General features: G+C 37.3%; 1 protein-coding gene across 1 annotated transcript in view; it reads left to right on the top strand.

The window, feature by feature from the left end:
* Positions 1-21343, top strand: part of vcp (valosin containing protein) — a 46288-nt gene extending 24945 nt beyond the window's left edge. Inside the window, exons 6-17 of the mRNA XM_063042880.1 lie at positions 106-237; positions 489-591; positions 3187-3320; positions 5891-6026; positions 6122-6234; positions 7983-8147; positions 8233-8355; positions 13929-14141; positions 16074-16382; positions 18798-18953; positions 19070-19224; positions 19534-21343. Coding sequence (XP_062898950.1) covers positions 106-237; positions 489-591; positions 3187-3320; positions 5891-6026; positions 6122-6234; positions 7983-8147; positions 8233-8355; positions 13929-14141; positions 16074-16382; positions 18798-18953; positions 19070-19224; positions 19534-19639 — 1845 coding nt within the window. The 3' untranslated portion in view covers positions 19640-21343. The remainder of the gene's footprint in view (positions 1-105; positions 238-488; positions 592-3186; positions 3321-5890; positions 6027-6121; positions 6235-7982; positions 8148-8232; positions 8356-13928; positions 14142-16073; positions 16383-18797; positions 18954-19069; positions 19225-19533) is intronic.

Below are 21343 nucleotides of genomic sequence, written 5' to 3'. Positions count from 1 at the left end.
TGGTTTTATGCATGTAGAAATAGTGTTAGTTTCCTTAAATTACATTTTCTTTGGGGAGGATTTAACTACCGAAGACATGCAATTTGTTTTGGTTTCCACTTGAAGGATGAGGAAGAATCTTTGAATGAAGTTGGTTATGATGATATTGGTGGATGCAGAAAACAGCTTGCTCAGATCAAGGAGATGGTTGAGCTGCCTCTTCGGCATCCTGCACTTTTCAAAGCTATTGGTGTCAAGGTAAGGATAATGTTCTTCCTCTTAAAATTCCCTTTTGATGGGTATTTAAAAGAAGTTAGAAGTTTATATTTGCAGTATTGCAGTTGCAGTAAATTTCAAAATTCTATTTCACCATTTTTTAAGTAAAAAGGGTCCTTTAGTTGCTTCATGTCTTTTTTGTAATTTAAGTTCAAATATTTTCTGACACTTAATTTATATGTGCAGTTGAATCATTATATAAAATCTCAACTTGCTCCCATTTCTCAATGTAGCCTCCGCGAGGTATTCTCTTGTATGGGCCCCCTGGAACTGGCAAGACCTTAATTGCTCGTGCAGTTGCAAATGAAACTGGTGCATTTTTCTTCCTTATCAATGGTAAGATACTACTTTACTGTCAAGCTAAAATGATTGCTGAATGTCTGTGGCTTGAAAGACTAAAAGAGTATTCTCTTAATAGGTTAATGCTTTTTGGTTGTTAATATATGTGCCAGTGATATTAGGAACTGGAGACCAGTGCAATTAAGCATGAATGAGCATGGTTTGTACAATGCTACTGTGCTTTGAAGCCTCAAATTTGCAAAAGGAAGCATATTGAATTGTGATGAAATGTAAAATGTGAAATTTTATATCTTTTGGCTTTGATTGTGTGGAGCGTGACTCAGGGAAAAATAGCAAGATACAAAGTTACTCTTGTGAATTGAAATTTTGATATGGGTGATGTATATCATCTTTTTGGTTTTGAGTATTGTAGATGTGCTTATTATGCTGTGGCCCAAATTTTTCTGAAATAGATTGAGGTTTGACGCAAATTTTGTAGTTTAATGTATCAGTTTTAGATTTGAGTTTTCTCTTGTATTTAGTCTTAAATATTACAATATATCCAAGTGAACATTTGGGGGGGGGGAATTGAATTGGTCAATGAATGACTGTCAAGTGTATTTGATAAGCTGGTGAACTGGACAAATTTGGAGAATGTGGAGCATAATTAATGGGAGATTAAATAAATCATGAAATGAAATTACTCTTATCCTCATCCTCAACCATGAACAACAAAGTCCCTACTCATTCATTCAACTTTTCTCATGTTTCTACATTTTACAAAATTCAGAGATTCTAACATGTATGTTGGTGTCACAAGACTTCAAGAAATTTTGGGTGCCATTTAATGCATGTCTACCCAATTACAATATACTCATCCAGAAGAGTGGCACAGTAACGTATTGGTTAGCACAATGTTTTACTGTACTAGTGACCTGGGTTCAATTCCTGCTGCTGCCTGTAAGGAGTATGTACATTCCTTCCCTGACCACATGTGTTTCCTTTGGTGTTCCTGTTTCCTCTCAGTCCAAAGATGTACTAGTTGGGAGGTTAATTGGTCATTATAAATTGTCCTATGATTAAGCTAGGGTTAAATAGAGGGTTGCTGGGTAGTGTGGCTTGAAAGTCTGGAAGGCCTACGTTGTACTGTATCTCAATAATATTAAAAGAAAGTGTACCAGTACAGCATTCCAGTTGGCTGATAATATGTATGGGAAACATTTGAAAATTTGTTAGTCATTGTTGGCACCTACTGATTTTTTTTACTAAAGCAGTAGCAGATAACTAGAGAATCAGCCTGTACTGATTAGTGTTGGCGGCTTTGAGTGTTGTTGCAGTAACCTATTACTAGAGCTATGGCATGAGCAATTTCAAGCTGAGTTACTGGCACCATGACAATGTTATTCTAAATTCGTAAGTCACCTACAACAATATTAACTGGGGTTCATTTTGTGGTGGTGGTCTGTTTTTTGGATAACAATATCTAATGTGAATGGACGTTTGTGGGTCGTGGGGGGAGTATGTAACATGCTCTACCAGACAATTAATGTCCCATTATTGTACAATGGTGGAATTTATTTGGTCTTCACAGCAGCTCCCTTTTGCCGTGGCAGCTGTCATGAGTTCCCTCCTCATCTTTTGGATGGCAGGAATTTTATCAAGAGGACCTTTCTCTGTGGATGTTTTAGGCAGTGTCATCCTAATTACCGACCTTGTAGTCAGCAGGTCAGTTTGTTGAACCTATTTGGAGTTTATGAGAGTCTGTTGGAGATGGAACATTTCAGTTGATACCCAAATCAACTAAGTTCTTAAATAAATTCGGCTCGTAATTTGTATAGAACTTGAATATTATATCAGTGCTCCTGAAGTTGAATTCTACTTGGTGGAAAGTGAGTGCTTATTGTGAAGACATTTTTCCATTCTTAGACTGCTAATGCTGTATGTGGTCACACGGAAACATTTTAAGCAGTGCTTTGATAGTCACTAGCACCTATTCGTACATTGGTATAAATTATTATCTTTGAAAGAAAGGTCTGGAGGGGGAAAACTTAAAGTTCAAAAGAAGAGCTTCCTTTTTGGACTTGACACTCCAATAGCTTTTAGGAATGCTGGCTTCCCCCTTTAGTCTGTGAAGATAAATGTTTTGAGCTACTGCATTGGGTTGTATGTAAATGTGTGCGTGAGAAAGAGGGTAAAGAGACATGTTAATGAATGAACTGCAGATCAGTGTCAGTGGAGAGAGATTAAAACTTTCTGCCTGGCACTTGTCTTGGTTTTGTGCTAATTACAATAAAGAGTGATCTCATTTCGGGTGTATATATCCTCATAGCTGGTGATTTTTTTTAAAAAGACTTGCGATACTCTGATTCATTTTTAACAATTGTGCATATGAGGATATGAATAATGTTAAGCTCATCTGATTTAACATGAGATTTGGTGTTCTTTGCATCTGATGATGTAATGCTCAGGTGGTGTCACAGAAGACTGGTGAAAGTAAGCCATAATTGAACTGCTTCTAATTACACAGATTATCTTGAATATTTAAGTATTGCATTGATATTTAATTTCTTCCTTTTTCTTCACTAGTGGCAACTTGATAGTTTTAAATGCTGCATTATTAGAGATCACATTTGCTTAAATGTTTTCTTCTAGGACCTGAGATTATGAGCAAACTTGCAGGAGAATCTGAGAGCAATCTGAGAAAAGCATTCGAAGAGGCTGAGAAAAATGCTCCTGCTATCATTTTTATTGATGAACTAGATGCTATTGCTCCAAAGAGGGAAAAGGTATATACTGAATTTAATTTGGGTGCTAGTATTATTAGCTGTTTCTATAAATTGTTTTTGGTAACACTTTTTAATTCTATAGTCCATTCTGATTCAGTTGTTGCATCATTTGCAGATTTGAAATACTGGCACTGATTTTAAGCTTCCTGTTGCAGGGACTTTTCTTTACTAACATTTAGAAATACCTTGAATGCTAGCAACTAAAGTCGTTGATGTTGGAACTTTAATCAGATGTTTTTTCCCTGAAAGTATATATGTCTAAATCATATATTAGATTTGTCTGTCACAGTGTTCTTGTTTGTTAACATACGTTTGTAAACCTATTTCCAATAACTCCATTATTTTTGTTCTCATCAGGCTAGGCAGAAAATGTTACGTGATTGTATTTCCACAGCTAGTAGGAATGACACATGACAAAATAAATGATGTAGCCTATTGATGTAAGCTGAGGTATAGATGTTACTTTTTCTAAATCTGCCTTGGGCGGATGTTCCCATACCTATGGATTCACTTTCAAGGTCACTTCATCTCCTGTTCTCAATATTTATTGCTTATTTATTTATTATTGTTGTTTATATATTTTTGTATTTGCTCAGTTTGTTGTCTTTTCCATACTGGTTGAACACCCAAGTTAGTGTAGCCTTTCATTGATCCTGTTTTGGTTCTATGGATTTATTGAATATGCTCAAAGAAAATGCATTTCAGGGTTGTATATGGTGACATATATGTACTTTGATAACAAATTTACTGTGAACTTTTTGAACTTTGATAACATTATGAGCATGTCACTTGAGAGAAAATTTATTCCCTCAATCTGGACCAAAATGAGACCCCAGGAGTTGTTGGAATGGATTTTGCACATCTGGTTTACCTGTGAGTACCTACACCATATTAAGGTTGATGTGATATATTTGATTATTTTGTGGATATGAAGACTTTTGTATTAATTGCATATATAATTTTAATCCTTGTACAGTAGAAACAATTATTAACTGGTATTGATTGTGCTGAATTTCTGTTACATATGGTTTCTGGTCCTTGGGACTGTGGCTCCCTGTAAATGTGGTGGAATGTGTTATGTCGTTTGAGGAAATGTGGAGAGAAGGGAAATAGTTACAGACACTTGAGGATGAGGAGCTTGCAGAAGCTGAGGAAATAAAATGGGTATGCGAAACAAAGCATGACCGCTGTTTAATAGAGCTGGTACATAGTAAATGTTGGGGTGGGAACATACCTCTGCTGCTAGTTTCTGTGATTATTTGACCTTCATTAATGATCTACTGCTAACATTGTTTATTATAGCAATCGCTAGTTTTCTTTGCTGGTATTTCCTGATTGTTTGAGAATGTATGATTAGTATCCTGAGGTTTGCAATAGCTAATGAAGGAAGGAAAAAGTGAAAGTGTGCATATTTGGAAAATGGAACAATGGATTTTTGATGTAATAATACTGAGGTAGCACAATGGCTTTGCTGACAAGCTGGAAAAGGCCATGAGAGAAACGGATCTGTCAATGTGTGTGATAGGGGCTAGATAGGTAATAAATGTATGCAGTTGAGTGGTTATTATTGAACTAATACAGAAAACTTATGTATTCTGGGGCTTGTGGAGGGGAGTTGCACTTTCTTAAAATAATAAAGTGTGAGCAAACTTTATTACGTATCGCAGATTTTTTGGTAGATGCTTTGAGTAGCTGTATGCCTTACAATGCAGAGGCTTGGTTCTGTGATTCAGAGACATCCAAGGATTTTAAATTTGTTTAAGTTGGATTTAAAGTTTGTCCCAAAATAGTGAAAGCCTGTCTGGTTTAGGAATGTTCTGAGGGAAAGAAATTTCCACTTTTCACCTTTTTGGAGCTGTTGACATTGAAGACATCTCATAAGTGAAGAATCAAAACAGCAGAGAAGACTCTATTTGACCGGAAGTTAGAAACTGGCATGATCACTGGAAAATTCTCAGTGATAATAGAGCAAAGTAAAGATTCCAGGTCAAGATTGACAGAGGTAGCAGTTCAACAGAGGAAACTGAAGTTAATGGATATAGTTGGTAATGAGACTCAAAAGATGAAAAAAAAATAAAACAATGCCTATCTTCATGGTATTACTTCATGTTTAAAAAAAAATCTGAACACTTTTCATCCATGCTTTCATTGGTTGAAATATACAGATCCTAATCTAAAAGCTGAATTTACTCAATATCACACGAGGGAATGGATGTGTTGAAGAAAACTCAAATTTAGGGCAACAAGTATTTGAGAGACTCCAAATCATTTTTGTTTTCACCTGTCTTTACTCTCCCTTCTAATTATATTCCTTGCTAGTTATCTTTCTACCTATCTAACCTTGTGTTCAAATTATGCTACCTTGCATTTTGGCACATTCTAAGTCCTGCAGTTGATTTAATTAATTAATTTTAAATCTAAGGCCACTATATATAATTTTATCTTGTCCAAGTTCCATTTCTTTCCTAGTAATAGATTGCATATTGTGCATTAGTAACAATCCCTAAATTATTTCGTTAACTGATGTTTGGTAAGTCAATTGCTTCCCTTTTCTTTATTTAAATTTGCAGACTCATGGCGAAGTGGAACGTCGCATTGTGTCACAACTCCTCACCTTGATGGATGGTTTGAAGCAACGTGCTCATGTAATTGTTATGGCAGCTACAAATCGGCCAAACAGCATTGATCCTGCTCTTAGAAGATTTGGTAGGTTGAAACTTCTTTGCTCATGTTTGTTAGAGACATGTTTTATGTCTGTAATTATGGTACAAGAGTAATTGGCTTAACAATTTAACTTGCAGGACGGTTTGATAGAGAGGTGGACATTGGTATTCCTGATGCCACAGGTCGATTGGAAATCCTGCAAATTCACACAAAGAACATGAAGTTGGCAGATGATGTAGACCTTGAGCAGGTCTGTAAATTAAAATGTGTTTAATTGTTGATTTCAAGTTCACACATCCTTTTCCTATTCAAAATAACAAACACAAGTGGCAGAAATATATATGGCTTTTTTGTTACATTTCCAGTGTTTTAAAAATATTTTTGCCTGAAAACATCAGGAGTCAGTAATAATAGGCCATTTGGCCTGCTGTAATATTCAGTGTCATCGTGTCAGTCATCCAAATTCAGGACCTTACCTCAAATACTATCCTGCTTTTTGTTGGCCCCTTCCTGTAACACTATGACCAAAAGACAGGAGCGGAATTAAGCTATCATGGCTGATTTACTATCCCTTTCAATCCCATTCTCCTGCCTTCCCTCCATAACCTTTCTATGCCCTGACCTATCAGGAACCTATCAACCTGCACTTTAAATGTACTGAGTGTCTTGTCCCCCACAGTCATCCATGAATTACACAGATTCACCACCTACTGGCTAAAGAAGTTCATCCTCATTGCTGTTCTAAACGGATATCCCTCTATTCTGAGGCTGTGCCCTCTGGTCCTAGACTCCCCCACCATAGGAAACATCCCCTCTGCATCTAGGCCTTTCAACATTTGATAGGCTTCATTTGATTTCATTCATGCAATGACATGCATCCACTCTATCTAGGCCTTTCAACATTTGAGATCCTGCTCATTCTTCAGCGAGTACAGGCCCAGAGCCATCAAATGCTCCTCATACATTAACCCTTTTATTCGTGGAATAATTCTTTTGATCCTCCTCTAAACCTTCTCCAATACTAGTACCCCTTTTTTTTTAAAGATAAGGACCACACAACTGCTTACAAGACTCCCAAGTGCTGTCTGATCAATGCTTTACGAAGCTTCAGCATTACACCCTTACTCTTGTATCCTAGTCCCCTCAAAATGAATGCTAACATTGTATTTGCCTTTCTAACCTGCATGTTAACTGTAAGGGAATCCTGTAGGAGGACTCCCAATTCTCTTTACGCCACCTGATTTTTGAATTTTTCTCACTGTTTTAAAAAAAAAAGCCTATGCCTTTATTCCTTCCACCAAAGTGCATGACCATACACTTCCCTACACTATATTCCATCTGCCTCTTCTGTGCTCAAAATCTAAGTCCTTCTGTAGGCTCTTTGCTTCCTCAATGTTGCCTGGCCCTCCACCTATCTTTGTATTGTCCACAAACCTGTCCACAAAATCTTCAATTCTGTCATCCAGGTCATTGACATACACTGCGCAAAGAAGCGGCCCTAATACCAACCCCCATGGAACACCGGTAGACAACCAAAAAAGGCTGCCTTTATTCCCACTCGTTGCCTCCTTCCAGTCAACCAATCTTCTGTCCGTGCTAAAATCTTTCCTCAAATACCATGACCTCTAATCTTATTAAGCAGCCTCATATGCCGCACGTTGTCAAAGGCCGCCTGAAAATCCAGGTGACCAACATCCACACTCTCCTTTGTCTATCTTGTCTGTTATTTCCTCAAATATCAAAGAATTCCAACAGATACAACATTTCCCCTTAAGGAAACCATGCTGACTTTGGCCTTTTTTTATCATGTGCCTCCAGAACACTGGACATTTCAAGAGTCTGTATTTTTAGTTTTGTATACTAGTCAGCAAATTAACAGTGAGAATAATGATTGAGTTACTCTTTCCTAACTTATGTCAAAACTTGATCATAATTTTATGCACATCTGTTTGTACTTTTGAATCTTTAATTTTTTTCCTTTGGAACTTCTTGCTTTAGGTTGCTAATGAAACTCATGGTCATGTTGGAGCTGATTTGGCTGCCTTATGCTCTGAAGCTGCTCTTCAGGCTATTAGAAAGAAGATGGATGTTATAGATCTGGAAGATGAGACCATTGATGCTGAAGTTATGAATTCACTTGCTGTTACTATGGATGATTTCAGGGTAGGACTTTTTAATGAAGGCATTAAACTCTTGTTGTATTTTAAGCTAATTTAATTTCTGCAATTAAAATTCTCATTGTTTGCAGTGGGCTTTGAGCCAGAGCAATCCTTCAGCTCTGCGCGAAACTGTGGTAGAAGTGCCTCAGGTAACGTGGGAAGACATTGGTGGATTAGATGATGTGAAGAGAGAACTACAGGAACTTGTACAAGTAAGCTCTTGGTTTTTTGATTTGCAAATTGTGTGATAAATATTTTAATTGAGTTGTGAATTTGGTTGAAAGACTGATAAATGTTATAATTTTGAAATCAAATAGTGCTATTATTATCTTTAATTTCATAAAATCCAACTACATTGCTTTAATAGTGATATATAGCGAATGTTTTCATATTTCGCCTTTCTCTTATCTCAGTTGAAGATCTGTTCTTGCTGAGGTGCACTTTCACAGGGAAAGCAAATTTCATTCCTACTGATGGATTTAAAAAATGTATTGAGATTATTTGATTGTTGTGAACATAACTACTACATCTAGCAGACAGCCTGAATGTCTTGACCCTTAGTTTACTGTTTATATTAATGATCAGGAGGAGGGACGAAATGTAAGATTTTCAAGCTTGCTGTTTATTTGGAAAATAGCTGGGCAGACCTGATTCCTCAATGATATATTTGTGGATTAGATAGTTGGGGCAATCCTGGCAAATGGAGTTTGATATGAAGTGCAAAGGCAAGGTCTTCAATCAGAGAGCTCAAAAAGGATGACTGTATTTGCCATACATACATGTATTTACAGGTGTGTTGACGTGACATGCAACCAAAAAATTCAATTCTAAAGAATTACGTTTTTAAAAAAGGAAATGCAATAAAATGTGTATAAATACATTACTGTATGTATTTGCAATGTAAACAACATTATATAAGCAGATTTTATCTTGATGTCAAGAGAAAGCAAATGAGTGAAGTTCAGAGGGTTAGTAGATGCATCCAACAAATGATTGAGAAGACAAATGGTATATTGATCTTTATTGGGAAAGGATTGGAGTTTATAAGACTTGAGATTTTGTTAATATACCCAGCATTGGTGAGGCTACACCTAGAATACTGTGCAGTTTTGGATCTCTTGCCTAAAGCATATGGTAGTAATCGAGGCAGTCCATAAGAAATTCATCAAATTAATGTCTGGGATGAGGGGGTTGTTCTATCAAAGACACTAGAGGGTTTGGGCTTAATGTCAAATGGTTTGGTTTGCTGTCTTTGCAAATTAATAGGTTTGAAATTGTTCCTGGCAAGTTACTCTTCACTAAATCTGAAAGTACAAACTAGCTTTTCTGGTGTTCACCTTCTGATACCATTTGTTACATATTTGGTTTGCTGCTATTATTTTTCACCATGATTGTGCTATTGTTGTATGCACCTCTGCCTAAACCTGCATTTACTGTTATAAGATTAGTAATACTGCCACTAGCGATTTCTGATGGTTGTTTTTCTTTCAGTTATAGTGATTGGCAGGTCAGCTTTTTACAATTACTGTAAAATTCAATACCTAAAACTATACTGCATCCATTTGTGTTGTGAGGCTATGTACAGGTGGGGCCTCGGTGCGGCACTGCACTTCCACTTCACCCGTAGCACAGCGGCCACCATGACCAGGGAGGCCCTAGGTCCCCGGGCGCACCAGTGGGTCTGGTTCACTGAGGAGCATGTCATCCAGCGCTTCAGGCAGCACCATTACAACCAGCAGCCATTCACCAGCTTGCCGCTTGCATGTGACTGGCTCAACTACTGCCAGCACTACGACAACCTTGTAGGTCAGGCACTGGGGAGCAAAATAGTTCTACACTTGCAAACAAAGCTAAGGTTTGCGTTTTTCAAATCGGAATTTTGATAGAATTGGTGGAATTTTAACACTTGATTTACGAAAACGTCATTCAATTCCTCATTAATGAAGTTTTATTTGCTGTCATTTTAATTTTTCATATTTGTATCAAGTAAACCCGTGTAGCAGGGCCTTAAGTTGGCCTAAAGGTGTGGTCGACCCTTCCCTTGCGATTCGCCCCAGGTCCGGCTGATCTGGCTGGTAGCACCTGGTAAGGGTCCCTTGCTCGGGGTTACGAGCGATGGCCAATGGTGGACCCAGCAGGAGACTGGTGGGGAAGGCGGAAGAGCTACGACCTTGGAAGACAGTGGTTGCTTTGCAAGCAGATGATCTACCAAGAAGAGAGGTGGTGATCTCTTTAAACTCACCCGGCAGAAGGCAAAGACAAACCACTGCTGTAACCTGCCAAGTACATGATTTCCCAATATGTCAGTCTCAATAAAGGATCAAAACTACGAAATTAATGGAGCCACGAATAACAGTAATGGAATGGCATCCGGCAACAGTAGGAATGAGGCTAACGGGCATCATCAAGCGAAAACCTCATGTCAAGCTAGCTACGTGAAATATTAGATCTCTTATACGAGATAAACTAGAAAATGTGGTTATGGAAATGAAAAGACTGAAGATAAACATACTCGGACTATGTGAAATGAGATGGATGGGGGATTGACTCAAAAGGGATGACGAATACCAACTGATCCATTCGGGAGGAAGTGAACATAAGCATGTAGTTGGATCCTCTGTAGACAAGGAAACAGCGAGAACTATCAATATCCATTAACAAAAGAGTGATGATTAGAATCTTGGCTAAACCATTTGACATTAACATCATACAGGTCTATGTGCCTACCACGGATGACGAAGAGGTCGATATGGTCTACGGAGAAGTTGAAAAGCTAATGAAAAAGACTAAAAACAACGGAGTAACTGTGATTCTTAGTGATTTTAATGCCAAAGTTGGCAGCGCAAGAGAAATTTTGACTGAAGGACCCTTTGGGCTTGGGGAAAGAAACAACCGCAGAGAAAGACTGGTTGAATTTGCAAAAGCTAACAAACTAATGATTGCGAACTCCTGGTACAGTCTGCCAAAACGGAGACTGTACACGTGGACCAGTCCTGATGGTTCAGTAAAAAACCAGACTGACTATATTTTAGTACCCAATCGGTTCAGGAATGGAGTGAAGCAGGTGAAAACGTACCCTGGTGCTGACTGTTATACAGATCACAACCCTGTGGTATTGGACATGAGTGTGTGTTTGAAGAAGATGAGAAAGGCCAAACCATCAAATAAGATGGACTTTGATTTACTCATTATGAATGAAGCAAAAAAGATCAAATATTTGGGCAAAACGGAGAATAGATTTTCAGTCTTAGATGACGAGGGTAGCAACATGGCAGTGGAAAACATCTGGGAAGAGTTTAAGACAACAGTGACAGAAGTTGTGGAAAAGACTTTGGGATTTCGGAAAAAGAGCAAAAGACATAACCCTTGGTTCACCGATGAATTGAGAAAGTTAACTGAAGAAAGAAGACAGATAAAACATCAGGATAATGGATGCTACAAAGCCCTACACCGCTTAATTCAAAGAAAATGTAAGGAAGCGAAAGAGAATTGGATGAATGAACAGTGTGAAGAAATTGAGCATTATGAATGAAGTTATGATTATAGAGGCCTTCACCAAAAGGTAAAAGATATGACGAAATTAAAGAGAACCATGCCATCAGCTGGGTGTATCGAAGATGGTAGTGGTAATCCATGCTATGAAAAAGAAGAGATCGTGGACAGATGGGTTGAGTACATCTCAGAATTATTTGAAGATAGCAGGATTGAGGACTTACCAGAATTAAATCAAATGACTAATCAACCTAAAATATTGATGTCAGAGATGGGAAGTGTGATTTGGAGTCCAAAAGTCAGAAAGGCGGCCGGTGAAGATGAGATTTCCACTGAAATTCTGAAATCACTTGGTCTGAGGGGAAAAACGAACCTTTTAGGGATATTAAACAACAGTTATATGACAGGAAATCTTCTGGAGGACTTTCTCAAATCGGTATTTATCAACTTAGCAAAAAAGCCAAGGATGATAAAATGTAACGGACACAGTACGATAAGCATAATGTCTCACTACGTCAAGCTACTGTTGAAAATAGTATTTGGCAGAATGAAGGTACAATCAGCGATGAAATTGGAGAAACACAGTTTGGTTTTTGTAAAGGCTCAGGAACAAGGGAAGGAATATTTGCGATGAGAAACATCATGGAGAGATTCATTGAGGCACAAAGGACCATCTACTTACGCTTCATTGACTATGAAAAGACTTTTGATAAGTAAGACACGAGAAAGTAATAGAGGTGCTGAACAAGTACGATCTGGGATGGGAGAATGTGCAGATAATAAGGAACGTATTGCAAACAGAAAGCGGCAGTTGGTAGAAAATGAGCTATCACCATGGGCATGTATTAAAAGAGGCGTATGGCAAGGCTGTGTTGGCTTGCCGGATTTGTTCAACCTCTACGGAGAATGGATTTTACGGGAATGCGACCATCAGGAGACAGGTATTCCAGTCGGAGGCCGGAAGATGGATAACATCAGGTATGCAGATGACACCGCATTGTTAGCTGACAGCGAATGCGAACTGCAAATTATGCTGAATAAAGTGAATGAGGAAAAACCTTGACTACGGACTAAAAATCAACCCTAAGAAAACAAAATCAATGGTGGTAAGCAAAACACACACTAAAGACTCATTCATGATGGTATTGTTGCAAGTGAATGGACAAGCCATTGAACAGGTGCAAAAGTTTGAACATCTTGGCAGTTGTCTGACAGATGATGGGAGATGTGAAGTTGAGCGCAGAAGGAGAATAAGTACGGCTAAGACCCAGTTCATGAAGCTAAAAGATCTACTATGCAATCAGAAGGTAGACATCCAAAGTAAAATCCACTTTCTCGGGTGTTACATATGGTCAGTGCTGAGGTATGGATCAGAAACATGGACCCTAAAGAAGGATGACATGAAACGAACTAATGCTTTTGAAATGTGGTGCTATCGATGAATGTTGAAGATCAGCTGGGTAGAGAAAGTTTCAAATGAGAGGGTTTTGTTTGAAGTTGATAGACCAGGGATATTGCTGGAGAAGATTATGAAGTTAGAAGTTGCTTATTGTGGACACGTTATGTGGAGAGAGAGAATGTCTTGTCAGACTTGCTATATGGAAAGTTGGAGGGAAAGAAAGGAAGACGAAGGCAAAGAACAACGTGGCTGGATAACATCAAGGATTGGACCAAGCTGGACTAGACTAGGGATGTTGTGGACAGAGTGAGATGGAAGGAAATCGTCTGCCAACTGGAGAGTCCAGATGCAACGTAACGACGATAGTGATTTTCGTCTTTTTATTTTAAGATTTTTTTTTAGCTTTTTAAAAATTAAACTTTCTAGAACATTTTGTGCACAGCCTTGGTCACTGCAAGCCTATCCCATTATGGTGGCTTTTTGATCAAATTTATTTCTACATTCTCCTGTGTTTTTAATTACCTAATGTTTATCAACCCAAGTCATCATTTTGCTTTACACCTTGTACATTGTTCTTCTAAAATTTTTCCTGTAATGAATTTTGCCACTGCATTCCCCTTCTCCTAAATTTGCAATCGTCATTTGATTAATGACCAATTTATTGTCCGGGTATTCTCTTCTTTGCCTTGTTGACGCAAACCATCCAAATAGAAAACAACTGCTTTCCCCTGTATTAATGTCAGTGTCCTGTATTGTATATGCGAATTAACTGGAGATTTAATTGCACTTGCTTGTTAAATTGTGTGTGGCACCATTGTTAACTTCATCTTGCCCAGGTTGGGCTACTTAATGATTTTTGTGTTTAAGTGTATGGGTTTGATTTGTTTTTAACAGTACCCTGTTGAGCATCCTGACAAGTTCCTGAAGTTTGGCATGACCCCTTCAAAAGGTGTACTATTCTATGGGCCACCTGGTTGTGGTAAAACCTTGCTGGCAAAAGCCATTGCGAATGAATGCCAGGCCAACTTTATTTCGATCAAAGGGCCAGAGCTGCTTACCATGTGGTTTGGTGAATCAGAAGCTAATGTCCGAGAAATATTTGATAAGGTATGTAATGAAAGTGCAAAAGAGAAAATTCCATGAAGCTTTTGTCTAAACTTTTTAATATCATTATTGTTTCTCAGTATTTCAGCTCTGTGCAAGGTGATTTTTCATTAAATTGACAGTTGACAGACAATTGCACTTGTCGACAAAAACAGAAAACTATTCATCTGGTGTTTGTGCATCCAGAATTCTCATGCAACCAGCAAAAGTTAACAAGAATATTAAGCAAATTCATGAAATTTTTCAAAAAGACCACTTAATTTCTTTTGAATAGATAAAATGGCGTTTTTGAGTATCTAAAATAATGAATGAATTGTACTGCTCTTTTGACATTTAGGGTTAAGTGCACTAAGTTTGTGATAGCTTAGGCAAGGCTATGTGTAACGTTTGTGTAGCTTACATAGGATTATATGAGTTTTCTGAAAATTAGGTCAAATATTGAATTTTATTTCAAGTATGATGCAAAATGGGCTTGAAAATACATTAGTGGATTTCCAGTTGATTAGGAGCAGCTTCCTTTGAAGACAACACTTTGATGTGATGGTGAGAACAGACAAATTTGATTTATTTTTGCTGTATTTTACATTTATACAGTTAGCATTAGAGTACAAAACATTCTTTAAAGGTCAGTGAGGTACTTTAAAAGGTACGTGTGTGATTTAATTTTTTAGCGATTCTCATGTAACCAGTGCCCTGATGGATAGGGTCATTGAACACTACCGCATAGAAATGGGGTCTTCAGCCCTCTAGTCTTTACCGAAAGTCATATGACTGACAATATACTGTAATGATATTTGGATAAATTTTAATATTTTGGGCTTGATATAGAAATATTATTTGAAATCTACAAGGTCTAATGTAATTATAAGCATCTACATTAATAAATTTAAACTTGCCACATGTCTTCATCCTTGGTTATTTTGTTTCAGCTCTACTAGGTACCAATGATTCATTGCCTTGCTGATTTTAAATAGTAGTTTACACTTTTGTTAATATGGGCACAAGTGTCCCTAAAAGTAAAACAACATCAGTAAACTTAAAATCTAATTAACAGATTTCCCAAATGGCTAACTTTTTTTTTCTGGGAATGACTTAAACCTACTGTGGATACTATTGTTTATTGTGGAGCTCAATGGTGCAGAGATGGTCCTCTGCTGAACAGCAAGTTTTATAAGCCAGGTGGAAGGTGGTGGCTAAAGTGGGGTGGGGAGGGGAGGAGGAAGTTTCTAGAATTGGTTCCTATAGAAAATCCATTCTGTGAGTGAAGTCGTATAAAGGAAAATACAATAAATTAGATTTGGATTTGATGTGGAACTTCTGAGAGAGTTCTTGGAATTTTGCACTGCCAAAGTAGGCGTTAAGATGGTGCTAGAAAAGCCAAGCTTTGGTGCACTATCTGGGGTTTGGTTGAATCTAACTTTGGTCTTGTAGTAGTTATTTTGACTTTCTTAAATACTGAGTTTCCATGATTTCCACTTCAAGTGATCAGCATTCCTTCTGCACCTGTCAAGATGTTTCCCAAAGATTAGTTGGTCTCAGTTTGGTACGTAATTCTCAGAATATTTGGGTCTGAAAATAAAAATTTACTTCCATGAAAAGGAACCTGTGAATGTATGTTATGACCCTGGGACCTAAAAAAGTAGTGAGGATATTTAAATTAATTACAGGTTGTGTTTCATGAAATGTCCTTGTTCACTGATTTTGATTTTCTTTCCTGAATTTTGAAATAGATAAAACATCATAACTTGTAGGGACTGAGGGGATAAATGTTTTACTTGGAAAATGCATTCTTTGTTTACTTCCACAATGAACTTTAATTTTTAAAATTTTAAGTAATGTTTGAACTTTAGTGCTTCTTTCTAACAATCACTTTAGCCCCAAGATCTGCCATGTCTAAATGAGCAGGTGTTTACCATATTCTGTATCTATTTTTAGGCACGTCAAGCTGCCCCTTGTGTGTTATTCTTTGATGAACTTGATTCCATTGCTAAGGCTCGAGGCGGGAATATAGGTGATGGTGGTGGTGCTGCTGATCGTGTCATCAATCAGATTCTGACAGAAATGGATGGTATGTCTACCAAGAAGAATGTCTTTATCATTGGTGCTACCAACCGCCCTGATATTATTGATCCGGCAATTTTGCGCCCTGGGCGCCTTGATCAACTGATTTACATCCCATTGCCTGATGAAAAGTCTCGTGGGGCTATTCTAAAAGCTAACTTGAGAAAGTCTCCTATTGCTAAGGCAAGTATGATTAAGTTCTAACATTTGAAATGAAATATTATTTAACAAGTACTTGGGATTATATTGCACTATAATAAAAAAAAATTGTGGTAAGTGCAATAGATTCTATATCCTGACTTGTGTTTCACAGATTATACAGATTTATACAATTCCATTTTAGTTTTAACCTGGAATTGTATAAATTGCCTGTTACATTGCAGTATATGTTATTCCGTTCCACCACATCAACTTTATACTCTCCTGAGCATCTAGATATCAATTTAAATTCATGTTTTCATTTCCCTCGTATGCTGTTTAAGCCTCCTCTTAAATGTATCTACACTTCATTCTGTTTCTGGTTGCAATTTCCATTTTCTTTGCACTTGTTAGGAAAATGTTTACACAGTATTATTTTTATTTTTTTGACTGTCTTAAAATAATTTTCTTCAATACAAGTAGAATGTTAATTATTTAGATTTTTTCTTCTGAGGTCCACATAGTCTACTTATTACTAAACTGTAATGTTCCTTGATTTCCAAGAGCCAGTGTTATCTAGTAAAATTATTTCTTTATTTTATTAATGTATTTTGCCATATTAATATTACTACTTATTTTGAAAATGGAATTTATCTGCCAATAATTATTTTTCTATTCATTTACAGAACGTGTGAGTTGTCTGTTTCTAATTTTTAAAAAAGGTGATGAGTATTTCTCGTGAAAGTGTTCTCTTAGTTCCAGATTTAGACGTTAACGATGAAGAAATGCTGGTAATCTTAGGTCAGAGATGCAGATAATTTTAGGTGTAGTCTTCGATGGAAAAAAAATGTAGTTGATGGTTTGACTTGTGTATGCAACCTTTCTTTCAGGTTGTAAAGTTTATGGGTTTGGGAGGTATTGTCAAAATATTCTTTTGGTGATTCTCGAGTAACTCTTGCCTTTCCTTTAATTATACAGTGGTGTCATAGTCATGAGGTGCAAGAAGCCCTTGTGTGTTAGGGTTGTGCTCCTAGAAAATCATGATGTTTTGTAATGCAGAGCCATGTCATCTGTGCTTGCATCAAGAAGTGAGGGTAGATCATAAAATTATTTACTTTTTCTCTCCTCACCTTGATTTTGTGGAGGTGACCTTCATTCCCCATCTCTCTTTTTTTGGGTAATATTTTGTGAATTTTTATTAACCTGCTGGCCATAATTTGGGGATAACCTGTAGAACATAGAAATGGGCCCCTGGGCATGCTGTACAGATGCTGGCCATCAACCACCTACTAATCCTCCACTTTTCATCAACTCCCTCTCCACCCTACTTCAGATTCTATAGTTTACCTTCTCAGTAGGGACAGTTTACTGTGGCAGGTTAACCTACCAGATCATATGTCCTTGGGTGGTCGGAGGAATATGAAGCATTTATTTGCAGCAAAGTTATGTGCAGAACACATAAACTCTCCATAGGCAGCAAAAGACCAAACCTCGATCACTGGAATGGTGTGATAGCAGCTCTGTTAGCTGTGTCACTCTGCACTCACTGGTGACCAATTACTGTTTAGGATGATGAATGGGTGCCAGTCAAGTTTTGTCTTGCACAGTACTGTGAGCATTATTAGAACTAGATAGACTCAGACATTTGACCAATATTCCAAAGTATTCATGACTTGCACTTTGAATGTGGAACGATTTACTGATTACAACACACCAGGAGGCCATTTGGCCCATTGGTTCTGTGTCTGCTCCCAGCAGAACAACTCCATCAGTTCCATTTTCCATTCTCCTTGTTTCTTCATAACCCTGCAAGTTTTGTTTGGATGCTCATCATCGCCCTTTTGCTTTTTGGGGGAAGTTAGGTGGGTGACATGATGCAGAGTTAACAACTTCTGACCTTCTCTTTCACCATAGTATTAATGCGATAGGTTCACTTAATTTCATTCGTTGGATGTTGATGGCAGAGGACTTTGCAATTGTAATAACATTGAATTTTAGGGTTAGATGGTTACTTTCTATTTTATTGGAGGTGGTTATTGCCTCTAGTCTGGCATGAATGTTGCATGCTAGGTCTTCCTGCATGTAGGTGTGGAGTGCTTTGTTTTTTGCTTTATGAGTTGAATGCAATACAACCATCAACAGACATCCTTGTTTCTGACCTGATGGAGGGGGAAGTCACTGAGGTGAAATGGTTTGATGTAAAGCACTGCACTAAGGAACAATGTTCTGTGTTGGAGATACTTATCATTCCCAACCGTCATAGTCACTATCCCTTATTTTTTCCTCTATTTTTCATTGAATGTATTTCTTGCTGCTGGATTGTTAACGGATGATACTTGATGTATGAAGTTCTTTCCTTTCATAGCCTAATGCCTGAAAGTTTTAAGGCAATTGTATGTTTGCACTTTTATCACAATTTTGTTCAAGCTGTAATTCTCTATAGTTGTGATTATTTTGTAGGAAGTAGATTTGGAGTATTTAGCAAAGACCACCAATGGATTTTCAGGAGCTGACCTGACTGAGATCTGTCAACGAGCTTGTAAGCTTGCAATCAGAGAATCAATAGAAAGTGAGATCAGACGTGAACGTGAAAGACAGGGTAACCCTTCAGCAATGGTAGGTTCATAATTTCAGCTGCTAATTACAGTAACTGGATTTTTTAAAACTTAAAGTAGGTATTTTTACCCATTGCTAAAGATGTTCACCACTGTTTAAAATGGTTCTAAATGCAGGAGGTTGAAGAAGATGATCCAGTTCCTGAAATACGCAAAGATCATTTTGAGGAAGCTATGCGTTATGCACGTCGATCTGTCAGTGACAATGACATTCGAAAATATGAAATGTTCGCACAAACACTGCAGCAGAGTCGTGGATTTGGCAGCTTCAGGCAAGTTATCTGAACTTTATTAATTATAAATTTCTAGATTTTTAGCATGTTCACATTCTGTTTCATTTGGAAAATGATAATCATGTGCTAGTACTTGAGCTAAAGTAGTACTTATTTCTAATTCTGTTTTGGATACAAAATTCCTTTATATTCAATGTCTATAGGTCAGTGATCAAAGTTTGTAATTTAGATGTTTAATGATTATTACTAATAAACATCTTCATATTCGTTAAGGATCTGTGATTTCAAGGAGGATTTATTTGGAAATTTGTTTTATGTCATAGTCTTAATATTATCTACTTCTTGCAGATTCCCGTCTAGTAGCCAACCTGGAGCAGGACCAAGTCAAGGAACTGGAGGTGGAAGTGGTGGAAATATGTTTAGTGAAGACAATGATGATGATCTGTATGGTTAAACATACACTGTGGACCAAATTTGATCAGGCCAAGTTGTACAATTTCCATTTCTTGGACTGTTACTTTTTTTCCCCCTTCAGTCCATTCGAAGAAGTGTGTGCAGCTTGTCATATCTGGTTCAGGGGCCTCTAATGAACCTATTCTTGATGTTGGATGTGAAGTTAACTGTTCAATCACTGCAGAGTAGTCCATGACTACCTTCTGGGAAACCTCTGTTTTAATTGATAAGGCAGATTCAGCAGCTTTTGCAGTGGGTATAAGTATCCCGAAAAAAATACAAAATGCTTATGGAACTTCATTTTTTTTATTTCAGTAGGTAACATGATAAATGTATGCATTTGAAAATAAGACTTGAAATGTTATGGAACTTAATATGAACCGATAATAAAATCTCAATTGTTGCACCTCCAATAAAGTACTGTGTTTTGCCTGAATGCTAACCTGTAGTTATAGGTTAAGCTATGTAATCACAAAAGACAGTTGTATAGCTTACCTGTTGCAAGTAAAGTTTTGTGTGCTGTATTATGTTGACATTTGACGAATTGTCAACTGAGTTATTAAAAATCAATTCTGATTTTCAAAATCTAAAATTCATTGCATATGAGACCATAAGACAAAGGAGCAGAAGTAGGCCATTCGGCCCATCGAGTCTGTCAATAATGCTAGTTATGCTAACTTAATATATTTAAATTTTGTCAGTTTTTAAGATTGAAAGTAAACTAAGCACACTACACAAACCATTTTGGAGTATAGCACAGTGGACATTAGTGTCAAAAGGTTTATAAAGTTGAGTCATCATTAGCTTCTAATAATACAATAAATTTGATTAATTTTCAATACAGTGGATTCCGGTAATTCGGCCAACAGTTAATCGGGCTGGTTGCTTATTTGGGAAAAGAACAAAAATTAATTGAGAAAATAGCCAGAATTTCTTTCATTTATTTGGGACAGGAGATTGTTGCCAAGCATTTTCTAACTAATGTCAGTCACGTGCACTTGTGTGGCTGTTCGACACTATACTGTGCTTCAAGTGAACAGTTTTAAAGAAGCATCAGCTGCATGAGTTTCTGATCAAAAAGCAGCAATTTTTGTCATTGATGGTTGGGGAAAAAAACAAGCAGTAAGACAACTTAGGACTGTTTAGCTCACTGCAGTTTCAAGCAAAGGCTTGAAGATGTCAGAAACGTCCAGGAGTGGAAAATGAAACTCTTTGGCTACTTCAAATTAGGAAAACTCAGCAATCATCTTGAATGTTACAATGAACATGAAGATTTTGAAGACGCAATTGTCGAAAACATTGTATGGAGGGAGTCCATTATCTGCACTTGGTAACTGCGATGATTTTATTTGCATACTGTCAATTAAAGAACACAGCAATGTACACTGGATAAATTCCTTTGTTAACAATTAGGATATAATACAGTTAAACTACTGTAATGGTATTGGCAGTGTTCTGATTTGTTCTCTATTTCATTTAGATACATAATTTGCTACTCAGTTAAGCAGTAGTTTGCCTTTTTATACCGTTATAAGCTGTTTCCATGAAGCTTCAGCTAATTGGGGCAGCTGCTTAATTGGGCCAAAATGTACTGGTCCTGAAGTGACCCAATTGACCTGAATCTACTGTCTCCCTTTCCACCTGTAATCTACAGCAACTAGTCACGGGCATATTTCATTCAATTGCTGGGGTATCTCTCCGTCAT

This window comes from Mobula hypostoma, chromosome 3 (assembly GCF_963921235.1).
Source record: "Mobula hypostoma chromosome 3, sMobHyp1.1, whole genome shotgun sequence".
NCBI classification, from domain to species: Eukaryota; Metazoa; Chordata; class Chondrichthyes; order Myliobatiformes; family Myliobatidae; genus Mobula; species Mobula hypostoma.
The sequence above is the reverse complement of the archived record's forward strand: the minus strand, read 5'-3'. Positions and strand labels throughout refer to the sequence as shown.